At 35.1% G+C, this 22506-nt stretch overlaps 2 protein-coding genes and 1 pseudogene across 4 annotated transcripts; all 3 read right to left on the reverse strand.

Annotated features, from left to right (window-relative positions):
- Positions 1–1564: 1564 nt before the first annotated feature.
- On the reverse strand, positions 1565–9131 carry LOC123561653 (uncharacterized). 3 transcript variants are annotated; one of them, XM_053553026.1, is made up of 3 exons: positions 9040–9131; positions 3371–3546; positions 1565–2424 (listed from the first exon to the last, which is right to left on the reverse strand). In XM_053553026.1, the coding sequence occupies exons 2-3, from the start codon at positions 3543–3545 to the stop codon at positions 1892–1894; spliced, it is 708 nt and encodes a 235-aa protein (XP_053409001.1). In that variant the 5' UTR covers position 3546; positions 9040–9131; the 3' UTR covers positions 1565–1891. The 3 variants fall into 3 exon arrangements, with proteins under 3 accessions (XP_053409001.1, XP_045210096.2, XP_053409002.1); XM_045354161.2 differs by lacking the exon at positions 9040–9131 and adding an exon at positions 4266–4385; XM_053553027.1 differs by lacking the exon at positions 9040–9131 and adding an exon at positions 4057–4191.
- Positions 5358–9028, reverse strand: LOC128559911 (uncharacterized; annotated as a pseudogene).
- A 3485-nt stretch (positions 9132–12616) lies between the features above and the next one.
- Positions 12617–17204, reverse strand: LOC123561651 (uncharacterized). Its single transcript, XM_045354160.2, has 3 exons — positions 17106–17204; positions 16304–16479; positions 12617–15756 (listed from the first exon to the last, which is right to left on the reverse strand). Exons 2-3 carry the CDS (start codon positions 16476–16478, stop codon positions 14975–14977), a joined length of 957 nt encoding a protein of 318 aa, XP_045210095.2. The 5' UTR covers position 16479; positions 17106–17204; the 3' UTR covers positions 12617–14974.
- Between the last annotated feature and the right edge of the window lie 5302 nt (positions 17205–22506).

Genomic DNA, 22506 nt, shown 5'->3' on the forward strand with positions numbered 1-22506 from the left:
AGTACTATTTCCAGCGTGGGCGTCTGGCATATTCCACACTGTTTTCAGACATACGTCAACAGATTTTTTAAGTTTCAATAGAAAGACCACAATGTGTGCCAAATTAATATCAAAATCAGACGAAACAACATACCAAAAAGTATTAATGTAGGGATAATACACGTTTTTTTTGTGTGTATTAACGTCTGCAGAAGCCTGCGGGATTGTTTGTGACCGAGACCGAAGGTCGAGGTCACAAACATATCCCAAGGGCTTCTGCAGGCGTTAATACACAAAACAAACGTGTATTGTCGCTATTCTTGCATAAAAAAAAACATTACACGACGACTAAATGCATTGTTTCCATATGTGATGGCTTGACGATTCCGGTACATTTTTTATTTACCATTCTTGTTGTTCTTGGAAACGGTAAACATGTTTTAAGTATCAATAACCGGGGCACACATAACAACAACACTACTAAAAGCGTGATTTGAAGGTTTTTGAGCATTTTACTTTTATTTTTAGTTATTACAAACGTTACATTACACATAATTTTGCATATAACTAAACAATTTGATAAACAGGAACACAATTTTTTTAAGAATAACAACTTTACATTCGAATTATTTTGAGTACGAACAAACATAGTACGGATGAGTACGAAGCTAGTGACTAGCTTTCGAGGTTTATTATATGAATTCTGCGAACAATCAGGTAAAAACAAACCGACTGATACTAACAAAAATCATTAATATAATACCTAAAAACGGGCAATAGCACAAGTTACACACGATACTTATTTATTCACAGTTATTTACAATAACTGAACAGACGCTTTGTAAAGGGAGTAAACTCTAAGAGTAGCTAGTGCGTACATTGATGGGGGCAGTACGTTTGGGGTTGGAAACTGATACAGCTAAACATACTATGGATTACATTGTATCTATAATGCTACAAGAAAAGGTTATTATGGAAGAAACAAGATGCAGATGCCAAATATCAGTCTGCGCAGAAATACATACATACGTCCCAGGCAAAGCATTTCAAAAATAAAAATCATGTATTAACAGCACGTGAATTGCCTTGTTTGCACACGATTTTTCTCCCGTTTATACATGGGCGGATCCAGTGAAAAAAGTAGTTTTTATGCAAGAAAGTATGTTCGTATCAATTGCTTTATTGTTCAGAATGAAGTCAATTATACGCAGAAGATACCCGTAATGTACGGAACAACCTAGAATCTACCGATTTTAAACAGTTACACATTGTAGTTACTTAACACAGTAGCTTCTTTTCTCCCGTGAAATGTTGTATGTTACGGATGTTTCAATCGTTGAAAATGCATCATGCATTGTGAATAAACAACAGCAAATCAGACAAAGACGAGGTCTTAAAGTCTAATCTGTTATAAAAGTGTCTATCAGTAGGGGATCAGTGACACAGTTTGTGTTTGATGCAGTTAAAACTTCCAGGTATTCTGCATTTACTTTTTTAACATATTAAGGCTAACGTTCCGGCCACATAATGCAAAAATCATAAATATTTATATTTCCAGGATTATATTTAAATTGTTAATTCGATCAGTTGTTCAAAATAACTTTATTTTCCTTATTCACCTGTTGTTTAAATGGGACAAAGTTCGAAATGAAAGAACGTACATTGTTCAATTTACTGCTAACTTCGTTATAGGTTTTGGCGGTCCATTTTCTTGTCCGTCATCAAAATCATAAGGTTTGACTCCTGCAAGAAGTTGTCCTTCCTCAGTCATTGCCACACTTGCAAGCTTTTTCGGATGTGATTTGCTTGCTGCTGACTCTGTCATTAACATGGAACCTTCGGATGACCAGTGGTTTGTCATCTTTGAACCTTCATATGCCTCCCGTTTAATTGCCAGATCTGCGTCAGATGCCTAGCTGGCTGGAGTCATTGATACAAATACAACATATCTCCATCTCCCAGGGTTTGTCCGACCCTCCTTAGGCTGAGCATTGGCGTGAACTAAACGTGAGTCCCATAAAACCATCCCACCTTTAGGAACAGGAACCCTTTTAATTTTACATCTACTTTGTTCAAAGTACCTGACTTGAGTTTTAGACAGTCTAAAAAACTGTTTTTCATTTGATTTTTTCGCGGCCCTTTCGTTTTCTTCAAAGAATTTTTTAAATACTTTATGAGATTTGTCCATAACCTGTAGCGTCCAGTCGTCTTCACAAGCTTTCTCGAGATAAACTGCACCTTGATATGCATGTAGACCCTCACGACACGCCTCTTGGTCTAGATGTAGCCAATGAGAGCTCCCGTCATCAAATGGCTCCTCCCCATCCTCAGGCGGTCTACCAATAGCAACTGAATCAAAACTAGTCATTAGTTTCTCCGTTTTCCATAGCTGCGAAAATACAGCTTTCACCTTGAAACGAATATTCCATGTCGTCTCTAAATGACCTGTAGAAATATAAGAAATATGAATCATTTAGAGTATGCTGCGTTTCAGTGTATCTGTACAAAAATTGTTTCGCACATTTGCTACCTAAATGGACATTAGGGTTTATATAATTTGTTTAGCTATTTTCTCTCAAGTGAATTTCATCAAGTGAATTTCATTTTGGAATTTTATACTTTGTATATCATTGTTCTTCAGAACATATATAACAAATTGTCCCAAACAAATACGAGATGCTTTCAAGGGAGGTTGATGTGTTTGGAGTCATAAATGTTGCCGTTGATAACACATCCTTTACCTAGATAACAGAACACTTCTTTTTTCAGACACACACAATATATAAAAAAAGGAAGCTAATTGTAATTCTATATCTTACATGTTTATTGAGGTACTCCGGGTAATGAAAAAGGATAAACGTGTATCATGTGTAAAATATAAAACCATTTTGTAAACAAAATGACAGTTTGGCATTTGTACTTCAATTTCCATCAGAACATTTGCTACATAAACATGTTTTATTATGAATATGAAATTTGTAAACATCTTTAGAAAGCCTTCGATCTGAATACCAATGGTCTAAATTTCAAAAACCAAGGAAGTAACCAGGGAAATCATATGAACCTTTAATTCATATTTCCCTCTGGATAATACGGTTGTAATGCTGTTGAATCTGTTTAACTCTTACCATGCTAAATTTCTATAATGAATTTGTCCTTCTTAGAATTTGTACAGTGTCATTAACTATTAAAAAGATACTGGCTGAATGGCGGACAGTGCAGAGCTTGATGTGCAGTCTGATCATGATCTACACTGGTCGCAAAGGCAGAATCAATCGTGTCCAGCATGATAAGGATTGGGGAATACTAATTCACATAAAAAACTAGTAATCATAGCTCTACTTTTGCACAAAATATACGTGTTCCCTTTGCTTTATATTTGCTTTCATACCTGTATTATATCCTCTAATGATACCCTTGTTTGAATTTGGCCATTTTCCATTGAACATTGTGAGCCATTGATTATATTGTTCTATATATTTATCACATTCTTCCGGTGAAATAACACCTGGTACCACAGTGTATCCATATTCATCTAACTCTCTGATATTTTGAAAGGATAACATTCTGAAGTAAAGAAACATAAATTTATATTCTATTATTATAATGATATTAAAATACGCGGCGTCTCAATCATTGCAATTATGGTAATATTTTTTTCGAAGTATTTTATTCAACGCTTAATATTTACTTTCTCCCTATTCGTTCCATCGAAAATTATGACGTACATTTTGCATGAACAGCAAAAGTATTGAAAAGTTACAAAAACACCCATAGTGATGAAGTGCCACTGTTTATGTAGTCAAGGTGAACGTTCCTTAGAGGATTCCGTAGTAGTTTTGTCGGCTGAACAGAATTGACCGTATGTTAAACACAACAAAAATTGTGCAATTTGTTAAAATAATTAAATTAACAAACAGAAAGAAAAAAATCATGTAATTAAAAAATGAAAGTATTTATTCCGAGTCCATGCAAAAATAAACGGCAGAATATGATCAACAATTTAACCATGAGACGCTAGTCGTATTATTTCGTTCACTCCAAATAAATTTGTTCGTAAAGATGATAAAATATTACGGATCATCGTATGTATCATGATATCTTATCTTTCATAGTCCATCGAATATGACATAAGTGTACCAAGTATACTTAATTCATTTTATGGAATTGACTACGAAATGAATTTTGTGTTTAAGCATTATTTTCTAAACGTAGTCACGGTAGCAGATTTTTTTCTATTTCGAGTACATGTACATATATACAAAACATCTATATATAAGCCTTACTTGTTTCTTTTTTTATAAATGCGCAACCTCTGCAATTTCCTTCGAATGAAGTGTATAGTTCTATATATATAGCAAAAGGTATTTCACAACCATTTGACACTATATTTAAAAATAGAAATGTAAACACACATTTATTTTTAGACATGTACTATTTATTATGATAGTCAATTAACATAAAGGTGAAATAACTGAGTGCGGTTAACTGTTTGACAACACGTGTTCATGATAAATCATTAAGTACGCGTTGTTCCTGTTTGTTATTTGTTTCACTTTCCTTTTAATTCTATATTCTTATCCCTTCTTATGTATCTTATCAACATTTCTTTCTTTCTTGTTATTGTTGTTTCCTCGTCACTGGCGGAGCATCCGCCTACCAGCCTTGCAAATCGTAAAAATCACTGTTATGAAGTATTGCTGAATATTACATTTTTTAAGTGGCTTCTTGTATTTCTGTACATAATTTATAGTAATTAAAATGGAGCATAAATAACAATTAAATTTCTAAAACAATATATATCTCTATGTCTCTTGCCCAGTGGGTGTTAAGAGTGAGCTTTATGGCACAATTAACCAGTGAAACTCCCCAGTGACGTTCTTGCTAAGGCGGTGCCTCACTGTGTCCCTTTGTATATACGTGTGTGTTTGTTTTGACCTTTTTGTTTTCACGTTTTACTTTTTCTATGAATTTAAGAGTACATATTTATTTCGGATGTGTCGATATTATGCACTTCTTCCTTTTGATTCTTCATACATGTACTTGTTTTCCGGAACTGTTATTTGCCAGAGTTATCGATCATTTGTAATCTAAATAATGTATAAACAACACAGGACAGCAAGGGTAATATGGGATATTGTCAGCCTGAGGTGCAAGCCGACAGTGTTATCGTTTTTCGGAGGCTAACGATATCTATGTCACCCGAGCTGGCCTGTGTTATCTTTTATTATACTGAAAAACACTTACAGAAATATTTACCAAACGAAAAAAAAGCATTAACAATCTTAATCTGGCAATGTTGTTTGTTTCCTTCGAAACGGAAAGTTACTTTTTAGTGGGACTCATTGTTTTGAAAAGAAAAATGTTTATAAGTCACTTAATCAACTCACTAGAACGCTTATGAGTTGATACGAATAATATTCAGTGTGGTGTTATTCAAAATAGCGTTTCTAAGTCGCCGGTTCAAATTATTTGAACGCTTGTCTGTATGGGGTTTTGGAAAAGAATAACAACCAGTCGGGTTATCATTAAAATTATTACGCCTTGCTACTGTTCGAAATGTAGTATTTAAATTTAATCCCTGTTAGTCTTTGGAAATTTTACATTAAGTGTTTACTTGAGGTATAATTATACCCTTTATTCAAACTTGCGGAACCTTAGAAGGCATGGGGCGCTTCTTCTCTAAAAGTTTTCAGAAATACCTTTAATGTGACATTAAAATAAAGATCTTAGGCATTTTTTGGTGTTCCATACTCGCAAACTGTATGATAGATTTATACTTGTTAAAATATATGAATATGACAGGAACTAGGACTATTCGTCGGTGTAATTTGTTTGATCAATTCTAAAATAAAATGCCGACAGTTTGACATATTCACGTTCAAATTCCAAACGAGCGGTATTATACGTATATCTGCAAAGTATATCCTCGGACCTCTGTGGCAAAGCTGCCACCACTAACATTGAAGCAGAGACCCGTTCATGACTTAAGAAGTCAGATTTTAACAAATTCAGATAAAACAAGAAAGTGTCACTGTATGTAGGTATGAAATAGCAACCAGTCATTTTAAAGCTTTTATTTCAATCTCTCTAACAATGTAATTGAAGGTTCTTGCCTCAACTGAGATAAAAATAAGTATCGTGTAGCAGCTCTGTCTTCGTCTTCGATGACATATGCAAAGCCGAACAAAAAATTAACACTGAGTTTAACAAAAAGCATCATCAGTGTTCAGAAGTAAGTATGTTGCAAAGCATGATTATACAGAAGTACAAAATACATGTTAAAAACATAAAATATATGAAACAAAATACATATCTCAAACATTTATTTACATAGAACATATGAAACAAAATACTTAATTATACAATCATTTTTGATTTAACCATATTTTATATATTATATATACATGCAAATAAGTAAATAAAATTACAACAAAACAAAAGCAAATGAGTTGGGCAACAAGTTCTACCAACATTACATTAAGCCCTTCCAAGTACAGGTGTCACAACTAGTATGTTTGTTAGTCACAGATCATATGAGATAAATTACTTATTTACAAACACTTAACTACATAGGACATATGAGACAAAATGCATATTTAAAATTACTGAATTACATGTATAACATATACGAAAAGTACGTGTTTGAGTTTTACTATTTGCTGCCACAAAATAGTTTTAATTAACAGTAGTGGTCCATATATTATCTAATACAATAACAGCATCTATTGTTAAATGTGCTACACAACTATAAACTATTATAAAATTAGTTATGATAAGGTATGAAATAGTTCTAATTAAAGTGAATTGTTTGTTTTTTTTTTTGTTTTTTTTTTTTTTTTCGATTTTACTCTTTTATCTGATGGAAGATGAGGAAGTGCGAAAAGTTACTTCAAAAATATTTAATACTTTGAAACATTTTTTAATAGATTCTTACATAACGTTGTGAAAAAAATCAGTACATGAATACACACAAATTGTTAACAGAAAATTACTCGTATTTCTTCACTTTTCCACAAATCACTAAGAACTTTGAATAAGATATGCTCCGTTTCAATCAAACAAACTTCCCTTACTAATAGACCCTTTATTGTTGCCATGTTAATATCTATAACACAATGTTAGATACTTTCAACAATTTAACCGTAATAATGAATTCATTCAACATCTTCAATTTTTCTTTTAACTGCTACCCTTGTTACAAGTTTTGGAGGACCATTTGGCTCTCCATCATCAAAATCATAAGGTTTGACTCCTGCAAGAAGCTGTCCTTCCTCTGTCCTGGCCACACTCGGAAGGCTTTTCGGACGTGATTTACTTGCTGCCGATTCTTTCATTAACAAGGAACCGTCGGATGACCAGTGACTGGTCATCTTTGCACCTTTATATGCCTCCCGTTTAATTGCAAGATCTGTGTCAGATGCCCATCTTGCTGGGGTCATTGACACAAATACAACATATCTCCATCTCCCAACGTTTGTCCGACCTTCTTTAGGTTGAGCATTGGCGTGAACCACACGAGAGTCCCATAAAACCATTCCACCTTTTGGCACGGGTACCCTTTTGATTTCATGCACATCCCTCTTGTTCGAAATATCTTACTTCAGCTTTAGTTAACTTGAAGAATTGTTTTACATTTGACCTTTTTGCGGCATTTTCCTTTTCTTCAAAGAATGTTTGGAACGCCTTATGGGATTTTTCCATAACCTGTAGCGTCCAGTCATCTTCGCAAGCTTCCTCAAGATAAACTCCACCTTGATATGCATGTAGACCTTCACGACACGCCTCTTGGTCTAAATGAAGCCAATGAGATCTCCCGTCATCATATGGCTCCAACCCTTCCTCAGGCGGTCTACCAATAGCTATCGAATCGGAACTTGTCAGCAATTTCTCCGTTTTCCATAGCTGCGAGAATACAGCTTTTGCATTGAAACGAATATTCCATGTCGTCTCCAAATGACCTGTAGGATCATTCAGAGTATAGTTACACGTATCAGAAAAGTGTTTCTGTGTGTAAAGAATCAAAGAACTTGTAATCGTTCAATACCCAAACATAAATTAAAAAAACAAGGACGAAAGTCCAAAAGGGAAATCCACATTCAAAGACGCAGCCTCCCATACAGTACCCCTATCATCGTTAGGTATTTAATGTCTGCGCTTTAGTTTATTGATAACTTCTTTCATGCGGTTACAGCTTACATTTTGCAACAATATATTACCATTTATCTTTTTTTTCAAATTGGTTACAAATACCTGTATTATACCCTCTGATGAGACCTTTCAGCGACTTTGGCCATTTCCCGTTGAATGTTTTGAGCCATTGGTTGTACTGCTCTATATATTTATCACATTCTTCCAGTGAAACAACACCTGGTACTACCGTGTAGCCATTTTCTTCTAACTCCTTAATATTTTGAGTGGATAACATTCTGAAGTAAAGAAACATGTATATAATTATTATTTTAGTTATCGAAAGAGTCAAACCCCATTACAGTGGATGTTATTAAAAATTCTTAAAGGGTCCTACCTCTAGATAAATGTCAGAATGTCATAATTTTCAAATCAGTGTGCTTTTTTAAATGATATTTCTGAATCATTACAGAAGTTTTAAATAACAATCCAAGTCCATGCTGCATTACATCACATTTTGTTATTGCATGATTAGAGGGCATTTTTATGCCAGTATTTCACCGATTATAAATGTTGTTGTTTTTTTTTTTCAAATAAAATTTGAATCAACTAAATATCTTTTTATTTTGAAACACAGACAAATAAAAGCACTTACTTAAATATGGAATCGTGTTCCTTAAAATATCCCATGAAGCACATCACTATTGTTCTTAAGTGTTGTAGTGTACTCATTAGCGAAATGAATCTATTACGTCATTCTCAGTATAAATTCCGAAGTAAAACAAACCGGTATAACGTAGAGATATGACACATTTTTGTAGAATTCGACAACGCAAAGAAATTTTTGTCCAAGATATATATTTCTCGCTCGGAATCAATACATGTTCGTTCGTAAATATGTATATAAACAAAAATAATACACAGTCTTACCTGCGATCTTTATAACTGTTCCAATGTATGTGTAATATCCTCTTAATGGTTTGGTAAAATATTCTTTGGATAAATATACCCGGCTATATAACCAAGGGTATTTCACAACAAGTTTACATCTATATGCAATCATTAAAGCAACGTATACATTATATTTTAGACATTCAATAAGGCAAATAAACTACCCGCATTTACAAATACAAGTCGGTTCGATTTATCGACCGTTTTTTGCTCTAAATTCAAGTGTGACTGCTTCAAAAGTACTAATGTCACAAGTTAAAGTTATTTACCTATGGTTCTTCTTATTTCATGTCTTTTCCGTGATTTCATTATATTTTTCTGTCTTATTCAATTTATTGAAGAGTATTCAATTCCTACCGTTAACCTACTTTCAAGAGGACATAGGTTCAAGCCTCACTGGGACCAAATTTGTTTTCCTTACTTTCCTTGATTTATTGTACAAAATTTAAAAAATTTGATATGATAAGCGATTTCTTGCTGTTCAAAGTGAATTTACCTCTGAAACAGAATGGGGCAGAGTTAGACATCTCTAAAAGTACTGAGTTACGTGCGGTAAAAGTTCTCTATTTTGCCTTTACTCTTTAGAATACATATTGTAGAAGAAATGTAGGTATATTTTACTTCTGCCCCAAGCTTATTTTTGAATGAAGTGACAAAATTTTAAACAGTCAAACAGAACTCGACCTTAATTTTTAATGTTGAAGTTAGAATTCTATCTCATTAAATCCTTTTACTTGAGGCACCCTAGAAAAAATGATACTGGCAGTTTTATTTTGTGTTTTATAATTGTTTACCAATAGTCTGACTTTTCTTTCATCACAATTATGGTACTATAATGAATTCTCTGCAAACATTTTGGACAATGGCCATCACATTAAAATTTGTCTCTACTTGAGCTTGAGGAAATACCATAAATTACTTAAAAAATATAAAAAAACGGTACTGTAAAAGTTGTTTAAAAATTGCAACACAGTGCAAAACAATATCAGCTTTAAGAATATACCAAGTAAATGCCATTTTTAAACATTTCTATTAGGTATCTAATACCTTAATGGTCAGCCTGAGCGTGAAGCTATCATTACTGGCATTACACCGACGGTCCAACCAAGTATTACCCATTTAATCTGGCATCACACTGACGGTCCAACCAAGTATTACCCATTTAATCTGGCATCACACCGACGGTCCAACCAAGTATTACCCATTTAATCTGGCATTACACCGACGGTCCAACCAAGTATTACCCATTTAATCTGGCATCACACCGACGCTCCAACCAAGTATTACTCATTTAATCTGGCATCACACCGACGCTCCAACCAAGTATTACCCATTTAATCTGGCATCACACCGACGGTCCAACCAAGTATTACCCATTTAACCTGGCATCACACCGACGGTCCAACCAAGTATTACCCATTTAACCTGGCATCACACCGACGGTCCAACCAAGTATTACCCATTTAATCTACACACAAAAACGTGAAACGTCATGACATCATTAGCTGTTCTATCAAATAAACATGAAAGGGCATGTGACTTATGTTCTTGTTAAATACATTCTTTCTATTGACTAAAGTTTACTTTTGATAAACGGTAGGTAAACGGAGGTTATTATATATTTTTTTTTAATTTTCATTTCTTATGAATTTCGACTAAGCTTATGCTTTGTCAAAGCAAACCTTTAACATGGCCTTATATATTTATATCATTCCTTTGGCAAAATGTGTTCATCAAATTTATATTTATGCTAAAATATCTCCACATCGTTTAGGCAATCGAGATAGGAAAACACCACTTGTGAGAATCTAACAAATATTAAGGGGTCTGTGGCCACAAGTGTAAATGATCAAATATCACAATATCGAACAAGTCATTTACTTGTTCAAATCTGAGTAACCACCCTGAACCTACGCTTTTATTCATCCACGATGCATCAACAGTGTTATAACAATAGAAGATATTCAAGTATTCTTCTGTTATCACCGAATGATATGAAAATAAATTATGATCTTTTATACCACGAGATGAAAGTTTAAAAAAAAAGACTTATCATAACTTGAATTTTCTGTTTATTATTATAGATATATGTACAAATAGCTGAAAACATCATTTGTTTACACAACGACAACAACTCCTTTTTTAATGCAGCCTAAATCCAATTTTATTATTGAAATAATTGAAACAGCATCGACGAAGATATAAAACATGAAAGTGCTAAACGAGTTACATTAAACTCTCTCTTCCCGAAAGTTTCCACATATTTTTATTTCTGGCGTCTTAATTAGAAAGTGAAACGGTTTTTCGAGGAGCGTCCTTCTGCAGATTTTTAAATGCCATATACGCAAATGAATACCGGCTAAATATACCATAGGCGGTAATTGTAAATGTTGCAAGTCAGAGAGTTCATTAGTCACGTGCAATTTTTTCTTCCAACGATCTCAAAACGACTTCCAAAGGGTACAAAAAAAAAGTTCCGTAAAATAACATATTATATGTTTCCCTGCAGTAAAATATAGAAAATATGTCTTATTGCAGCGAAATATAATACGATGAAAGTATGCCTTTATTTCATTAAAATTTCTCGCTATTCCATTTGAAAGTATATAATATCCTCGTACTGCCAAAATTCGATCACAACTTAAATTCGATCGGCCCCGGAAATGTTTTATATTTTTCCTTATTTGGACTTTACACCGGTTGCGCGCGCACCATTTGTTTACACGGACAACTACAACTGTCAAAAAAGTGTCTTTGACGAAAATGGAGATAAGAAAGGTAAAAAAGCATTATTTAAATAAAAAAAATCAAAATGGCTGGATTTTACTATTCCCAAAATATGCAATTTATAATCACCCTTTATTAACTATATAAACTTAGAAAATATATGTGTTTACATTCCGTCTGCTAAGAATGCATATTTTCCAGGGCAGAAGTGTCATCGCTTATGTCCCGCAACATATACTTACCGAAAAAAGTTACGTCCACATATATGACTATGCTTATCATTTATTTTCCTAATTGGAATTTAATTGGATAATAAGTGGATGCAGTTAAGTACACCTATCCTGAATATGTCTTTTTTTTTCAGCCTCCTGTATCTGCTAGAGGTCCTTACAGGTCATATGACACAGATGACCTTACTAGAGCCTTCATTGCTGTGAAAAATAAGGAATTGTCTATAAGAAAGGCTTCAGTAACATATGGAGTACCTTTTGCAACACTTGCAGATAGGATTGCTGGACGGATCAGTGTGGACACTGTCAAGTCAGGGGTGTTCCCACTCTTTAGTCAGGAGCAGGAGTCTCTTCTGGCTCAACATCTTAACACTATGGCTGAAGTGGGATATGGTTATACCCGCCAGGAAACCATGAATTTAGCCACAGATTATGCCATTGAACTTGGATTGAGAACAAAGGATGATAGACCTGTGTCTGACAAGTGGCTTTACAATTTCTTGGTACGCTGGCCAGAACTTAAATTGAAAAAGCCTAGAGCGTTAGAGATTGCCAGAGCAAAGAGATGCAGTTGACAATTATTTCACAGAACTTAAAAGAATTTTAGTGAAATATGATCTTGAAGATAAACCGAACAGAATCTTCAATGTGGATGAAAAAGGACTGAATACTGAACATAAGCCACCAAAGGTTGTCGCTGGAAAATTTAACAAGACACAGGCTGTAACTTCAGGCAAGTCCAAGACAACTACTGTCATTGGGTGTGTCAACGGGATTGGACAACAGGTTCCGCCCTTTTTTATTTTCCCAGGTGCACGCATGATTGATGGATTGATGGAAGGCTCTACTCCAGGATCAAAGGGCACAGTCTCACCAACTGGATGGTCAAATACTGAAATTTTCTGTCAGTACATGAAAGACCATTTGCTGAAATACCTTCCTTCACGTGATAATGACTATGTGCTAGTTCTGTATGATGGTCACAAGTCACACTGCTCTCTTGGACTGATAGAATGGGCCAAGTCAGAGAAAATCATATTGTTTGTGTTGCCACCTCACTGTTCACACATCCTCCAGCCCCTTGACGTGAGCTGTTTTGGCCCTTTCGAGGTTGCCTGGAATTCTGCTTGCCAGAAGTACATGAGAGAGTCAGGCGGGCGATTGATAACCAGATATGATGTCTGTCAACTAGCCTGCAAGGTATATTCATCTACCCTCACAAATATTGTTGCTGCTTTCAAGAGATGCGGAATCCATCCATTCAATTCAGCAGTTGTCAGTGATTCAGTAGTAGCACTAGCCACGACCTTCAAATCCCAGAATCCTCCACCCACAGAAAGTTCAGGAAACTCCAATGTGCCAAAATCAGCTGAAAACTTTTTATTGCGTAAAGGTGGCAAAATCCTTGAAAATGTTCAAAGTGCTAAAAAAGAAAGAAAGACACTCAGCAAAGTTATTGGTGGAAAACCTATCACAGAAGAAGAAATAATTGACAAAATCAAGGACCACAATGATAAACAGAAAAAAATGTAGCAACAGTAAGAGAAAAACTGTGAAATCTCCTGTGGCCAGTACATCCGGTCTTCCTGTAAAAAGGGGCAGGAAGTCTCAGCATGCTGCTATTACAATTGACAGTGAGAGTGAAGAAGAAATAGGTGAAGAGGAAAAATGCATAATTTGCAAGAAGTTCTCCCCTGACACAACTAAATTTCCCTTCATCATTATTGTAAAGTGGGGGTGTTGTGACAGGTGTAATGGGTGGGTCCACCTTGCTTTCTGCACCCCTGTAAGAGTTTTGAGGTGTGGGGCTCCATTTCTGTGCCCCAACTGTGAAAACATAGAAAATGAACAGTAAACTTAAAGCAAAAAAAGAAACTGTAAATATGTTTAAGACTGTTAAAATAGTGTTCAAATTACATTTTTTCAAAAGTTACACTTGTTTACCAGTTACTAACAGTTTAAATTTGTGTGCAGCGCTTTTTTATGTGTGCAGTGTAATTATAACAGACTGATTATTGGAGTAGCTTCCCTTGATCGAATATAGGTCGTGACCCTGGAGTTTAAACAAAATGGCCACCGGATAAACTTTTGCCGATACAAAAACATTGGTTTGGTGAGTACTAACTTTATGTCTTAAATTTATTGTAAAAATGGTTACTTTTTACAATTTAATCGTTTGCCTTGCGATATTTCTTTGTATAAAAATATGCGCACGACGAATTCAGTTAACTGATCGGATATTGGCGGTACGGGGATAAAATGTTTAATAATTGCCACACCACCTGTTCCAAGGACCACGATGGAAATAAGAGTTTGCTCTTTATTGTGATATCCTGGGAATCGGAAGTATGCGATGGTTTTCTCGTACATAATATAGTTGTCGTTTTTTGTTGTTGTTTTTTTTTTTGCATTGTGATATGTTTTCCTTTGTCGAAATGAATCTGTCTATCTATAAGAGTTATTCAAAACGTTTTAAACCTGTGATATGCTTATCAGAACAAAAATATATTCGTGTATGTAATTTAAGAAGACTAAGGACATAATAGACCAACAATATACTAGTATATGATTTTTACAATGTTTTGAAATTGGATGCCACAAATAGTGTTAAACAATAATAGTACTGTTATACATATCATTTCATACAATAAACAGATACTATGTACAAGTTGGTTATCATACATAAGTGAAAATAAAGTATAAGATAGTTGCTTTACGAGATTGTTTCTTTTTTTTTCTTTATTATGGAAGCGGACGCGGTAAGTAAAGGTACTTAATAAATATAAGTTCATAATTGTTTATCTTTCTTAATTTGTCCACTCATTACCTTAGGAAATAAACATCAAAAATACACATATTTTTAACCGTTGATCCCTAACATGTCTATTGTTTCCATGATGTAAATTAATGTCGAGAAAATATTAAAAATTTCATCGATTTCTCCTGTACACAATTTGTCAATTTATCTTCGAACTCCTCGTTACAGGTTTTTGAGGGCCATTTGGCTTCCCATCATCAAAGTCATAAGGTTTGACTCCCGCAAGAAGCTGCCCTTCCTCTGTCATTGCCACACTGGGAAGGCTTTTTGGATGTATTCTGCTGGCTGCCGACTCCCTCAGTATCATCGAGCCCTCAGATGACCAGTGGACAGTCATCTTAGCACCTTCGTATGCCTCCCGTTTAATTGCAAGATCTGCATCAGATGCCCACTTGGCAGGTGTCATTGATACGAGTACAACATACCTCCATCTCCCGGGATTCGTCCGACCTTCTTTCGGTTGAGCATTGGCGTGAACTACACGAGAATCCCATAGAACCATCCCACCTTTAGGCACGGGTACCCTTTTAATTTTACACCCCTTTTGTTCGAAATATCTGACATGAGATTCCGACAACCTAAAAAACTGCGTTTTATTTGACTGTTCCGCTGCCATTTCGTTTCGTTCAAAGAATTTTTTAAACACTTTATGGGATTTTTCCATAACCTGTAGCGTCCAGTCGTCTTCACAAGCTTCTTCAAGATAGACTCCACCTTGGTAGGCATGGAGACCTTCACGACACGCCTCTTGGTCTAGATGTAGCCAGTGAGAGTTTCCACCGTCAAATGGCTCCTCCCCTTCTTCTGGCGGTCGACCAATAGCTATTGAATCGAAACTTGTCATCAATTTCTCTGTTTTCCATAACTGAGAGAATACAGATTTCGCCTTGAAACGAATACGCCATGTTGTCTCTAAATGACCTGTAGGAGAAAGACATGTTATTTAGGCAATCCATGTTTGCTTACCAGAAAGGACAAGAATTCAAATAAATCTAAAAATGATTGATTGTTGAGTTCTCTTATTTGCGGGTAAAACCTGTTACTAATTATCATTGTCGTGCTTTCGCGTTTTGCGTCTTCTACCTACCCGCTTACTAATAGTTTATATTACTTCATTTTAGCTCGATTGTGATAAAAGCAACCAACCCGCTTCCTGGAAAATCCCGAACTGGTGTCATATGAGAGGGCTTGGTCGTAAGCCCAGTGCGGCTCGAACCCACGATCCCGGGTTGAGCGACAGACACGTTAAGCACTAGACCACCGCTCTCTTTTACCCGCTTATTAGAACAACATAAAACTCTTCAACATACTTTCCGCGTTAAATAAATGACAATTCGACAATTTGTTTATTTGTTTTATTTCATTTTCTCGAATTGTCGTTATATTGCCCGTCCCGTCACGTGGCATAAAATAATAAGCCACTTCTTTAATTACATGTGCTATGTAGTTAGGGTCCGTTCTTTTTTACCTGTATTATATCCTCTAATGAGGCCAAATTCTGACTTCGGCCATTTCCCGTCGAATATTGTGAGCCATTTATGATATTGTTCTATATACGTATCACATTCATCTTGTGAAATGACACCGGGTACCACTGTGTATCCTTTTTCTTCCAGCTCTTTGATATTTCTAGAGCAAATCATCCTAAACGGAATATAAAACCATTTATTTCTTATCACTGAGTCAAATCTGTAATGTTTTTAGTGAACAAATATTTTGTTTAATATATTTAATTGCCTCATCCGTATCTTTCGTAGACATTTTGAGTTCAGTCAAGCCAATTAACACAGACAGAGTGAGCGACTTTATTCCCTACGAAAATAAACGCGCGTGTGTGTGAGCGCGCGCGTGCGTGTGTGCGTGCGTGCGTTTGCGTGTGCGTGTGATACAGTGGCATTTGTCAAAAGCGTCAATTACGTACAGTGTTTGATTATACGCTAAAAAGAAAAGGAAGAGGATTTCTTTGTTCTGTGTAATTTGGGGTAGAAACACGTTTCTATCATATGTATATTATTTTATTTCAGCGTCAAGGGTCTGAGGTAGTAGGCCTACCTTTATGAAAAAAACGAACATACAATACATTGTAGCACAAATACATGTTTGTAGGTTTGATCGAAGTGGTAAATTAACCGATTATGTTATCTTCCTTGCTGCAAAAGATACTAATTCAGTACCATTTTGTAAAGTTATTTTGCTTTATACTACTACCCAACTTTTGTGCAGTATGAATATAGATCTATATCATAGATATAAAAAAGAATAAATCTTACTTGTTTGATATAAAGTGTCCAATGTTATGCGCATATTCTTGTATTATAATGTTAAGAGTGAGAAATGATGCACGTTGAAAACATTTCTTTGTCTGTACCCGGAAGAGATTCACGAATTTAACAATATATAAAGGACTATATCTTGGCAGTGGTCCAAAGGATTTCTGTCTTCACTGGTACAGTTGGGGGCTGATGAATTTGATAGTATGGTTCCAATATACAAGGATCAATCTTGTAACTGTATCAATAAGAAGTGTATTTTATTACCAAACTTTTATTTTATAAACACGTGATAACTTTAAATGATATCTTTTTCCTTTCACTTCTTATTAAAAGCAAAATGTTTGTTGTATAAAACTTATTAAGAAATATATTCTATGTTTTTAAGAAGGAAAGCATTTTTAAATTTTTCGAGTTCTATCTGGTGTGTAAAAACTGTTTCAGTCTTTTTCAACTTTATTCGGATTGAATTTAAATCATAATCTTGCGAATATTTGTTTGAGATGTGCACGAATTCAAATGAGATTTTTAAGAAAAGTGTGACATTCACACCTCCATACTTTTTTATTGCTTTCTGAATATTGTAACGAACATCTGTCTAAAATTGAGGTGAGATTACTTTAACAGGTATATGGCCTTTTTATTATTGTGATATTGGCAGATATTGTTGGTCAATAAAACCAAATTATAGAATGTTCACTTTACCTGTGGTTTATTTTTATCTGTTGTTATTATAAATAATAATAATAATTAAATCATTTAATAAAATAATAATAATGATAATAATGAAATTTATAATATTTTTTATTAAGAAGGAAAAATAATTTCTTTCAACTCCATTGCATCTTCAAGGTCTAGTGGGGACCCCTGCTGCTCTAACTGCCCATCTATTAATTAGTATTACGTTACTGCTTGTATAAGCAGCAGACAAAACTGGAATTGTTTATTGGATTTGTGGGGGTGGGGGGGGGGGGGCACTTGTATAATAGTGCATCCAGGCCTTCAAACATAAGTCACAACGGTTCAGATTCTAGTAAGGGGAATTAATCTTTGTATATTTTATATGTGAGATGGTTTGATTTATCTTCCATACATACTGAAAGTATCAATGAACAACACAGAACGGGCAACAAACAACATATATTCTGACATAACTAATGTTTATTGCCAATTAAGGGGATACTTTCAGAAGTTTGTTTCTCTATATCTCAAGTTTGACTTTTTTGGTGTCAATGCATCCTCTCAAATAATTGTTTACATATTACTACTTTACGACAATCATTTCCATAGAAATTTTAACTTATATTACGTGGCTGGATTTGCATTGCGGTTTTGTCGAAAACAAAGCATATCACAAACAAGAATAGTTCTGTAACTACATTTCCTCATCCGAACTCCTTTGCCGATTAGCAAATTTAGGTACAGTGTACAGTGGTAAACACAAGGTGCTTACCACGAAAATTGGATTAAGGATAACATGGTGTAATAGCCATATTTCATATCTTGTAACTGGATGGTAATATTTAAATGAAATTTGGTCACTTTAAAGACATTCAAAATTAAAAACGTTTCACCGAGAGATTTTTCGAATTTTATCATTTTTTGGGGAGATAACCGGTATTGAAGTTAACATTGATGCCTATGGGAAATATATAATTTCTTTGATTATGAGAATCTGAGCTCGAGTTTCGAGAAAATTTTGCGGTAGAAAGCTGCATTATATGATTCTGATACAAATATCAAAATGAAAGCTAAAATTCCCCGTAGGGAAAAGGAGAAAACTATCTTTTTCTAGTTTTCAGGGGAGATAACTCATGAAAAACCAAAATTATCAGGGGAGGTAATCTAAAGGAAATTTTTGAGAACTTGTGTCACTATATAACTTGTTGATATGCACCTTATTTCTATCGTTTGACATTTTCAAAGCTTACATTATCAAGTTGTATGTACGCTCTTGGTGAAATTGAGGCCTATTACGGGTAGTCATCCTTAACTTCTTTCGACACAACGTTTGGTTTTGGTGTGACCGCCAGCGCTCTGATTTTTCTAGTACACTTTGAGTCCTTGAGTATTCTTGGAAAACAAATTATATGAAATGTTGAATGATTCTATGTCGTAAAATTAAAATGGTCTTTGTATGTTTTTTTTTTGTCATGAAAAATGTTTTGGGGAAATCCGAATTTGTGCATACCTTGTACAGATAACTAAATAGTTCTAGAAAAGTGATCTTTTACTGGCTTCACTTCTCAAAGCAGGACCAATATTTTGGGATTAATATTGCCCTTAATGATGACAAATGAAGTATTGAAAGCTAAATCATAGAACAATTGAGGCTCTCCGGTGTCAAAGTTTCAATAGACAAAATAAACAATTTTGAATGCGATGTTCAGATACCATCTCCACACAAAGGTACTTTGCTTTTGCATTTGTATCTGGCCATATAGTATATTGTTCTGCAGTATTATGTTTTGAGAGCAATATGTTAAAAAATTGGCATTAACTAGGATCTAAGTGCATTTTCAGTTGTAGAAAGACAATGTCAGGTTGTAGTTGACTGTAATCAATCGTGTTGTTGATGGTAAAGTATACAATAAATAGACGGACTTGGAATTTTACATGACCTGATAGATCATTGATTGAGGGAAGAAAGAAAATTTATAAATCTTCATACTTTCTTGGGTACGCAAAGCCAGCTTTAATAGTTGGGGTTAGGATAACACACATTCAAATTCCTAGACATTTCTAGGATAATCTAAACTCTTAAGCACCTATAAACATCTCTCAGACGGTAGAGTGCTGCAATATAAAACGATTTACACATTACCATTTCCAGTTTCGCCAATAGTATTTCAGAGTCAGTGGCAAGTTCTGGTTGCTGTTTGTTCAACTAAAATAAAGTCACCATCTCCTGTACATTTACGAAGAAATAATCCATATCGCGAAGATGCAAACATCTATTTCTTATCATTGGTAAGGTCGATTCATATATTGAACCACAAAATAACAAGTGAATGAAGTATTGCCATGCAATACAAAGTCCCCTACTGGAAGGCACCTAATTTTCTCTACTGCAGTATAACATAATGAACTGATATCTGTCAATGATGTATAAACAATATTGTACTATATATACAGTATGCTATAAACAAAAGACTTAGATTAAAATTTGTATATATAAAACCCTATAGTTGTTTTCATATAGCATTTTTGGCCGATTATCAAAAAGGTAACCTTATTTATAGTAAAACAAAAATCCATATAAGTCCATACAAAACTCTTTACCAGGTAGAGATAGGTCAAAATACACCTAAAAATTGGATGTAACATGCATGTTGTACCACAGAAAACTGGTCCCGATTTTTCCCTACGGCCTGTAATAAGTCCGTTACATAATAAGCTGTTTATAGTAACAACAAAGGGAAATAACTCTAAACAAGAGGGCCATGATGGCCCTATATCGCTCACCTGAGTAGAGCTGCTTGCTTGAACAAATTTCTTAGCTAAAGCTTTAAGATCTAGGCCTTCTGGTTTATTTTTAGCAAATTTATGAAGATTTCCCTATGCACAATCAAGTAACCCTGGGGCTTGGTCAATTTGACCCTGGGGGGTCAAGATTTGAACAAATTTTGTGAGGTCCACTAGGCAATGCTACATGTTAAATATCTAAGCTCTAGGCCTTCTGGGGTTTTTTTTAGAAAATTTTGAAGATTTTTCAATGTACAATCAAGTAACCCCATGGGGCGGAGCCAATTTGACCCCGGGGGTAATGATTTGAAAATTTTTTGTAGAAGTCTACTAGGCAACGCTACATGTGAAATATCTAAGCTCTAGAAGATTTTTGAAGATTTTCATATGTAAAATCAAGTGACCCCTGGGGCGGGGTCAATTTTGATCCCGGGGGTCATGATTTGAATAAATGTTGTAGAGGTCCACTAGGCCATGCTACATGTGAAATATCTAAGCTCTAGGCCTTCTGGTTTATTTTTAGATTTTTTTTTTAAGATTATCATATGTAAAACCAAGTGACCCCTAGGGCGGGGTCATGATTTGAACAACTTTAGTAGAGATTCACTAGGTAATGCTACATGTCAAATATCTAAGCTCTAGGGCTTCTAGTTTTTGTGAAGAAGATTTTTTAAGATTTTCCTATGTAAAATCAAGGCCTTCTGGTTTATTTTCAGAAATTTTTTGAAGATTTTCATATGTACAATCAAGTGACCCCTGGGGCGGGGTCAATTTTGACCCCGGGGTCATGATTGGAACAACTTTAGTAGAGGTCCACTAGGCAATGCTACATGTCAAATATTTAAGCTCCACGGCTTATGCTTTTTGAGAAGAAGATTTTTTAAGATTTTCCTATGTACAATCAAGTAACCCCTGGGGCGGGGTCAATTTTGACCCCGGGGTCATGATTTGAACAAACTTGGTAGAGGTCCACTAGGCAATGCTTCACACCACATATCTAAGCTCTAGGGCTTCTGGTTTTTGAGAAAAAGATTTTTTAAGATTTTCCTATATAAAATCAAGTGACCCTGGTGGGTCATGATTAAACAAATTTTGTAGAGGTCCGCTAGGCAATGCTACATGTCAAATATCTAAGCTCTAGGCCTTCTGGTTTATTTTTAGAAATTTTTTGAAGATTTTAATATGTAAAATCAAGTGACCCCTGGGGCGGGGTCAATTTTGACCCGGAGGTTATGATTTGAACAACTTTAGTAGAGGTCCACTAGGCAATGCTACATGTGAAATATCTAAGCTCTAGGGCTTCTGCTTTTTGAGAAGAAGATTTTTTAAGATTTTCATATGTAAAATCAAGTGACCCCTGGGGCGGGGTCAATTTTGACCCCGGGGTCATGATTTGAACAAACTTGGTAGAGGTCCACTAGGCAATGCTTCAAACCAAACATCTAAGCTTCTGGTTTTTGAGAAGAAGATTTTTAAAGTTTTTCCTTTCGGTTGCCATGGCAACCAGAGTTCTCAATGGAATTCAATTCTTTGAATAATTTTGAAAGGGGGCCACCCAAGGACCATTCCTGTGAAGTTTGGTGTAGTTCTGCCTAGTGGTTTTCAAGAAGAAGATTTTTTTACAAATTGTTGACGCACGACGGACGACGCACGACGGACATCAAGCGGTCACAATAGCTCACCTTGTCACTTCGTGACAGGTGAGCTAAAAACAAGTGTGCCTAATGGTGGTGAACATTTGTGCCAAGTTACATCAAAATCCCTCCATGCATAAAGAAGAAATGCTCCGAACAAAGTCATTCTTGAATTTGGCATTTTACCTCTAGGTTTGACCTTGACCTTAGACCTAGGGACCTGGTTCTTGCGCAGAACAATCTGTCTCATGATAGTGAACATTTATGCTAAGTTACATCAAAATCCCTCCATGCATGAAGAA

The sequence above is a fragment of the Mercenaria mercenaria genome, chromosome 10 (assembly GCF_021730395.1).
Source record: "Mercenaria mercenaria strain notata chromosome 10, MADL_Memer_1, whole genome shotgun sequence".
In the NCBI taxonomy this organism is placed as follows: domain Eukaryota; kingdom Metazoa; phylum Mollusca; class Bivalvia; order Venerida; family Veneridae; genus Mercenaria; species Mercenaria mercenaria.